At 39.7% G+C, this 8601-nt stretch overlaps 2 protein-coding genes across 2 annotated transcripts in view; both read right to left on the bottom strand.

Annotated features, from left to right (window-relative positions):
• The window catches only part of LOC107597823 (dual specificity mitogen-activated protein kinase kinase 6), a 22385-nt gene extending 17894 nt beyond the window's left edge, over positions 1-4491 (bottom strand). Inside the window, exon 1 of the mRNA XM_016289015.1 lies at positions 3986-4491. Within this exon, the coding sequence (XP_016144501.1) occupies positions 3986-4073 (88 nt within the window). The 5' untranslated portion in view covers positions 4074-4491. The remainder of the gene's footprint in view (positions 1-3985) is intronic.
• A 327-nt stretch (positions 4492-4818) lies between these two features.
• The window catches only part of LOC107597820 (BTB/POZ domain-containing protein 17-like), a 28220-nt gene continuing 24437 nt past the window's right edge, over positions 4819-8601 (bottom strand). The window contains exon 3 of the mRNA XM_016289009.1: positions 4819-7451. Within this exon, the coding sequence (XP_016144495.1) occupies positions 6365-7451 (1087 nt within the window). The 3' untranslated portion in view covers positions 4819-6364. The remainder of the gene's footprint in view (positions 7452-8601) is intronic.

The following is an 8601-nucleotide window of genomic DNA, read 5'->3' as shown; positions in this document are numbered from 1 at the left end:
ATAGTGTGAGTGTATCTGTGTGTATATACTGTGTATATATATATATATATATATATATATATATATATATATACACACATATACACAAACTGAAACAATTTTTGAGGATTCTTTAATGAATAGAAAGTATTTATTTGAAATATTTTGTAATATTATAAATGCCTTTTAAGTTTGAACAATTCAAAGCACCCTTGTTAAAAAAAACTATATACTTCAGATACATTTTTCATTTTGGATTGATTTAAAAAAAAAAAAAAAAAAAAACTGCTTTTCACCCCAACATGAGGCATCTAAGGAGGTAACCTCTACCTTTTCTAGACATGTATTTCACACCCTGATTGCAATAAGCTAAAGGCAGTCCATTCTTGGAAAGCAATACTGTTAGTAATGCTATGGTAAGAGACACCCTGGCGGCCTTCAAGAGAAAACCCTAAAAGTGGTCAATTATTCAGAAGTCTGCAATAAGATGGATCAATGTCAGAATGCAGTTCCTGCGGCCCAGCATAGCTCACGGCCCACAGGAGAGAGATAGAGCGAGAGAACGAAAGAGAGAGGAAAAAAGCAAAAAACAAAGACATACAGAAAGGGGCCTCTAGACAGGGCCTCCCAGAGAGCCAATAGAGTCATCATATGGTCACTCCCAAGCGATTCAGCAGGAGGACACTCCCAGGCCTGACATTACCCCATTAAAAACAGCTTAGCTGCTTAAAAAAACGCATGCAATGTATTGCTTTCGTTGATATATAGAGACTGGGATGCAAGCTTGCCAACATACAGACTAGGCATGGGCCGATTACCGGTTTCAAGGTATACTGTGATTTGAAAATTTCACGGTTTCAAAACCGCTAATATTTTGTTAGGCATGTTAAATATATTGGGGGGTTTTTTACCCAGTCATTTAAAAATAACACATTTTAGAGCGGTAACGACAATACCGTGATACAGTGATATTTTTGCTTAAGGTTATCATACCGTCAAAATCTCATACCGGCCCATGCCTAGTGCAGACTGATTTGCACGCAAGTATCTAGTGGAGATTCTATGCCCTGAATTGCAGCATACATAAATTCATGCAAAAGCATGCTGGAGAGATGGAACGGCATGGTTGTGCTCTCCACGCACACAGAGGAAAAGTGAAAGGTCTAGGGGGATCAGCTGCACAATGCTTAAAACAATCCTGATGCTATTGCATCAAAACAACACAGCAAGGCTGGACGGTCACCAACAATTGAGCTGTCGCAAATAGGGGATTTAGTATCTCTGTGGTCTATTAGCATGACAAACGTAACAATTGTGCATGGCGGCAGCATGCTGCATGGTTGCATGGCGGGGACATCAATTCGCTGTGTGCACCACTGGGGCCAGTGCAAACTCAATGAATCAGGGGCCAACAAGCACAATATAGACTCCCAGTGATGTAAGCAGGGCTCCTCTTCCAAGAAATAGCTTCCAACCAGGAAAATAGTAGCCAGAAAATGTTTAAACGGTCTACGTGCATCCACTTAAAAGTGATTGTTTCCAATCAGTTTTATAATCTGACTTTCAGTTTTCATGCTGAACTATGCAGCTTTAAGGCATTTGACACTTCAGATCAGTTTTAGTGTGCAATGCATCATAACAAAAAAACTACAAGCATGCATGTGCATGGAAGAAAATTAAGAATAAATTCTTAAAAGGAATAGTTCATGCAAAAATTAAAGTTTTACTCTCCCTTAGGTCAACCAAGATGTAGAAGAGTTTGTTTCATTGGAAGAGATTTAGTGAAAAGTAGCATTGAATCACTTGCTCACAAACTGATCCTCAGCAGTGAATGGGTGCAGTCAGAATGAGAGACCGAAGTCGATCAATTAACATCTTGTAAAATGAAAAGCTGTGTGTTTGTAATAAACAAATCCATCATTAATAACTTCAAACTGTTGCTTCAGCGAAAATGTGAGTATCTTATCCATAATATTGCTTTCTCCAGTGAAAAAGTCATTTCATCTGGATCAGGAGAGATACGTATACGCACAGATCAAGCAATGTTTAAAAGCAGTCCAAAAGTCCAAAACAGCTTTTCATAATATCTCTTTTTTTTCCCACACAAGAAATAAATGCATACAGGTTTGGAAGTACATAAGTAATTGAACACTGGGTGAACTATCCCTTTAAGGAGTAACCATACAATACATTTATATTTAAGTTTAAACTAGTTGCACTATCAAGCAGCCCTAAAACATTGCCCTTCACAATCCACTACCTGCTCCTCATGCAAAGGTAAAGCTGTTTGTTTGCATGACGGAGGCTTGGTTCATAAGGATTTAGTTCCTCAAATGTTCCTCAGGTGTGTCACTGTTACACAACAACAACACAATTACTGCTCTTTCAACTATGCAAAATCACCTCATTAGGGCGTTAGAATCACACATTCTTCAACCACGCCTACTAATATATGATCCATGAGTGTTCTGTTCTCAAAATGTAAATACTCCTGCGCTGCAATCTGCCTCTTGATAGGAATGGACCCAGTATAACAGTTGATGCCCATAGTTTTAATTTGGGCTTGTGCATGTATGTCAATTCAGCCCAAGGTGTGAGAAACCTCACACACAGGCTCTATGCAGTACTTCCGTGAAAGAGCAGGGACATTAGATATGTTGCAAAGGCTCCATGGAGTGTAATTAAGGGGTCTAAGCATGCAGTGCTGGGAACCCTGTGTTTTGGTCAGAATTATTATTATTATACTTCTTTCGGAGCATGCATTCCAAAATGTAAATGGTAGAAAAGTCTGAAACGTGCACCAGTACTAAAGAGTGCTATATACTGCAGGGTTTTGATATACATGCATGAATTCTCAAGGCAAATTAATAATTTTAAGACATGCCTCAGTTTACTAAAACGTCTGTAATTTTGAAATAAGTACTATAAATATAGCGCTGCAACCTAAAGACACTAAAAGATGGTCAAATCAACTTTTGCATGCCATTTTTTTGACCATATGATGACAATTGCATAACTAAAAATATGTCCATCAGCCAGTAATTTAACTCGTGTGTCACATCCTCTGTCACATAACTTGGCGGGTCAATTTAGGGGCAGGGTCTGAAGCAGGCAAAGCTTCATGCAGTGGGGCACTGTATGTGGAAAAGATGAAAATGCGTGCAACTAATTTGCATACAACGAGTGTAATGATTGTGCATGAACAGGTGAACAAATGCCAGTAAAAGTCCATTTTAGAATATGCACAATTAATCAAGTAATCTTAAAATAGGAAACAGTATTTTTCTTGTGTAGCACATCTGAAGCCTGTTCCTTAAACTGTTTGCAGCAACAAAACTATATTTAGGCCCTTATTTTTGCAGCCTCTACCTATGCATTACCGCTGGAACAAAGCTTGCGTGACAGAGCGTCCGAATGATTTTCCATTACGCGCAACTAATAAAAATTGTTGCATGCTCAACATGGCATGCAAGCAGGCTGTCAGGTCCCTGTTTCCCTATTGCACTTGCACACTCACCCGTCGGCCAAAGTTGCATGTTATCTAATGCACCTCGCATGCATCAACGTCAGAAGTTGTATGAACTAATCTAAATGTGCAGGACGAAGCCGAGGCCGGCATGACGTAACAATCGAACATTGTTCGAGAGAAAATCGCCTCGTGCGCGTGAATAAGTCGGGTGCGGACAGCGTTGCCATTGCACAATCACTTTTGCATTGCTGGCTAGGCAGTTCCTTAACGCGGAAAGAAGGCGTTTCTTTTAATAATCGTGGCACAACAAGAATGCCAATAGCGCCTGTGCGAGTGTCTAATGAGTGCATCGCCTTACCAAAAACTCTGCAAAAGGGCAGATCATTAAAACAGGCATTGCAACTGACCCTCGCGAGCCATCAAACTTTTAATGCATTGGCCACCATGAAGCTGCAGCCGTGCACTTTGCAAGCCATGCAACGCTTGCTGCATTTCCGAGGTTTTGCACGGATCGGTTGAGTAAAAAAAAGTACCTACCTCCTTTTGGCACGGACATCTCCTCTTTTGGGTTGGGGGAAGGGGAAGCACAAAAGACTTTGCTTTCCTGGTCGCTCCCTCCTTCCATCTATCCCTCGCAGTGAGGCTTCAAGTGGGCTTGTTTGCAACAAAGGTGCAAAATACAAGCCGCGATCTTCATGCACTCGGAGCCTTTGGGCGTCGGGTAACTTGTTCTCCGTGCAAAGGCTGGCCTTTCAATTGCACGCAACGAAAACGGAGAGATTTCTGCAACCGCTCTGCAAAGAAACCTCGGCAGGCACTTACATGATGGGCCAAGGCCAGCAGCTGAGCGCTCCTAACTTGGATCAGTGTGAGCCCCTGCTAACACACGTTCTTCCTGCCTGACGACGCCGGGGATCATGGGACTGGTAGTTTGCACGTAATTGCTGTGCGCCGGGGAAAAAGGAGGAGCAGGCCTAATGCTAATATGACTCTTTCAGGCTAACAGACAGATTACGCTTGAGTATTTTAGACAGATAAGCAGGGCGTGAAGTACTTGAGGAAGTGAACCTCATCATTCATTTTGAAACTGAGTATTTGATGACGGAAATGTTGTCTTTTTGGAAATCGTTAGAAAATGTATCATCAGTTCTTGTTCCTGTTCTGATTCTTCTGAACTATTTCAGGTCCACTAACGAGTTGTTTTACTACTTTTTTTGGTAACATGTCAGATATCAACAGAACGATCTTACACATTAGAAATCAATTTACATTAGTAAATACCGTTCTTTAAAAAACGGATGTTCTGTTTACAAAGACTTGGCATAAACGCGATAATTTTTTTTTGTATTATTGATTCATATTTATATAAAATATTACTGATTACAGCAAAACAAAAATTCAGTCACACAAACTATTGGTTCGTTGACGTCCTGAGAGATTAATTTACAAGCGCTCCAACTGATTCGTAAGTGTTTTCGAGTCACTTGAAAGAACCGGCTCATAAGAGTCATTCGATCGGGAATCGGACTCCACTAGCGCTGCATGTTGTTGATTCACTTTAAAGAACCGACTCATTAGAATCATTCTTTCGCGAGTCGGACTACAGTCATCGTTAAAGAACCTGTTCATATGAGTGTTTTGTTCTCTGCACTGGCCGCTGGTGACCACTTAGTAGTTCTAAAGATGATGACCATGTGACTGAAGTCGTGTCTTCTTTCCTTTGCCCACATAATCAATGATAGACTCAGACTTTCTTCATGTCTTTTATTGTGTGGTCTGCACAGGGGAGTGAATACTGTACATGATCCCAACATGCAAGGAAACAGATCTAAGAAAATAGTATGAGCACAGATAGGATAATACAGAAAAATAACTAGGCCTAACTAAGAATTATAACATCACTTAATGGTCTAAATAATTAAATAACCAGCACAACTGTGTGATGTTTCAAGACATTACAGGTTTGAAAGATGTGATATTTCTCATTAAATTTACAAAAGCACCTTGAAACACTTTAAATGTAGTATATTAAACCTTCAAATGTTAAGAATAATAATAATGTTTTTATTGTGGCAACACGTGTTTCTTTTTTGCAATATACTTTATGCAATACTATGCTAAATTCAACAATTCTGTGCACTTTCTCTTTCTTTGTCCATTGAGTCCAGTGTGGACAAAGGATGTTGTGGTGATTACACATAAATTAGTAGTTTCCTAAAATGAAAAGGGCTTCTGCCTAATCAAGCTGAAAAAATACCTATGATATGAGTTCTAGTGTATGTCACAGGTCTATATTAAAGCAACAATTGCTCGAAAATTTAAATTGTGTCATGATTTACAAAACTTTTATTTCCTTTCCTTCGTGGAACACAAAAGGAGATATTCATAGCAGATTTTCAAAGCTGTTCTTCGTTTAATGCCAGTTAATGGTGACCACAAGGTAAAATGTTCAACTTAAATTTCAGTCTGTTTTTCACACAAGAATATTATTTAGAAAACTTGTCGTGCATGCCTCATGTGGATACGTTTAAGATGTATTAGGAGTGTTTTTGTGCTTTTCAGAACTTGACAGGTCCTGTTCTCCATCCATTTTTGCTATATTAAAGAGAGCAGCGTTAACATTCCTCCAAACATCTCCTTTTGTGTTCCATGGAAAAAAGAACGTTTGGAATGACACAAGGGTGAGTAAATGATGACAGAATTAAAATTTCTGTGTGAACTATCCCTTAAATTTTGTACACGTGGATTATCGCATTTCATTTTCAACACTTTTTTTTTTTTTTTCCAGAGTAAGGACAGTGGAGATGCACTTTAATAGTGTTAATCACATTAGACCTAAACATTTTCTTCCATGCATCAATAAAACTTTAGACCTTCTAAATCTAAAATGTATTCTACTTCAGTGTACTTGTTACATTATTTCTTGGTTGCTATGAGAGTCTGGTAGATAGGCTTTACAATGATGTGCAAGTACAGCGATCCGTCCACCAGGTACTCAGACGTGCGATATTGCAGGTCCTCGCCAAGCAGAAAATCCCCCACCTCCTCTGTGCTTTGGTGGAAACCCAAGATATGCCGCACCACAAGCTTGTTCTTCTGCTTTGTCAAGATGAGCACAGTCTTTTGGAAGCTGACACCTGCAAAATCTGCACTGGAAGTAGCAGGTGTGATGATGACACGAGGCCGGGCAATGCCGCTTCCTCCATCGGGCCGCAGTGGCAGCATGGCACCTTGCTCGGTGTACATGGGCCGCATGCTGAGAGGGAGCCAGCGGGGCGAGAACAGGGCGTTCCATGTCACCCGCTTACTGGAGTCAAAACCACTCGGACCCAACTGGGTCTGGAAACTAGTGCTGCGGTCGTCCCGTGCCGGGTTGCTTATGACCCACTGAGATCCCCACATGGATGAGAGATAGTTGCGGGGCACGAAGAGGCTGCAGTTCACATCGAAGAACTTGGCCAGCTGAAGCGGTGAAGCTGAATGGAACTGGTACGACGTGTAGAGAAGATCGCGCACCGACTCGTGGTAGCGCGTCATGATCGCCGACTGTCGCTGCAAGCGAAACAGTTCGCGTGGAGGGATCATGGCGTAGCGCACCAGTCGAAGGGTGTTCTCTGCTGTCAGGGTGTCCGGGTTGTTCCGGGTGAGCCAGATTTCAAGCGCCTCAAACAATTCCAGCTCATTCTTTAATACTAAATCGGAGCGCTGCAGGAGGGTCGTTAGCAATTCAACACTAACCGACGGCCACTCTGCACTCTGCAGCACCGATGACAGATTCCACGCTAAAAACTGAAGGCAGTTGTCTCTCAGCGCCGTGTCACCAACCGAAGTGGCATACTGGTACCAGCCCACCACGTGACCGCCCAGAGAATTGCTGGCCAGGTTCTGGCTCATGTACTGGGTTAGTCCTTGCTGGAGGCTGGAGATGCCGTACTTGGTAGCTAGTCTGTGCAGTGGTGTGGCTTGGTCTAACTGCAATGCGAGTTCACCGCAATACAGATATCTGCAAAACACAAGACAACGAGTTCATCAAGCTTCATTCAGTGTATCTTACACAAAATTTCAGTGCACTGCCTGTGTTTAAAGGTAGCAAACTGTGTCCTACCTGTGATTTTTAATTGCATTTGATTCTATTATTATTATTATTATTTAAATGTATATTATTGTGTAATTAATTTAGTAGTATGTATTATATAATACTTTCATGTATGTAATACGTTTTTAAACCTTAATTGTATTTCATACATTTTTTTATAAAAATAGCTGACACCATTGTGGAGAACATTTTGACTGTAGTTTTAAGAAATTTGTCATTATTTACACAACTTTTATTTCCTTTCCTTCATGGAACACAAAAGGAGATATTCATTGCAGAATACTCAAGAAATTAATAATTAATAAATTAATTATATTAATTAATTAACTTTATTATTTTTTCATTATTTATTTTTTATTTTATGAAGTTAGATAAAAACATGGTGAACATTTTCATTGTATTATTTGTTTTTGGCTGTAATTTTAAGAATTATTTGTCATCTAAAAAACTTTCATTTCCATTCCTTCATGGATCATCACCAAATAACATATTCATAGAAGATTATTAATTTAATATTAAATTAACTTTATTTTTATGAGGTTAGCTGACAAAATTGTGGTGAACATTTGGCTGTATTGATTTGGCTGGATTTTTTTAAATTTCCTTTATTTGTGATATTCACAACCAAATATTTAATACATTTATTAAATGAACTTTCTAAAGTTAGCTGACAACATTGTGGTGAGCATTTTGGCTGTATTTTGAAAGTAGTTTTGAGAAATATTCCTAACTGAGAAAAAAAAACTAGTTTTGTAAAAATGTGGCATGTTCTACATACCAGGAAAAAATATGCATGATTATTCAAAAATAATAATGTAATTACTTACGCTTATCTCTATATACACTTGTGTTGGATGAGTTGCAGTCTGTCTTCCTGTCAGTCCGATTTGAATTCCAATTCAGCTTCCTGTTGGGTGTGTCTAATTCAATTCATATTTCAGCAGCTCATGAACTGAATGATTGCCAAAATGTCCTGCTACCCTGGATATCTAGGCCAGTGTTGCCAAGTCCACGGTTTTCCTGCAGAGTTGGTCTACTTTAACACTGTTGCCGCGGG

The sequence above is a fragment of the Sinocyclocheilus grahami genome, unplaced genomic scaffold (genome assembly GCF_001515645.1).
Source record: "Sinocyclocheilus grahami isolate Dianchi unplaced genomic scaffold, SAMN03320097.WGS_v1.1 scaffold238.1, whole genome shotgun sequence".
In the NCBI taxonomy this organism is placed as follows: domain Eukaryota; kingdom Metazoa; phylum Chordata; class Actinopteri; order Cypriniformes; family Cyprinidae; genus Sinocyclocheilus; species Sinocyclocheilus grahami.
The sequence above is the reverse complement of the archived record's forward strand: the minus strand, read 5'-3'. Positions and strand labels throughout refer to the sequence as shown.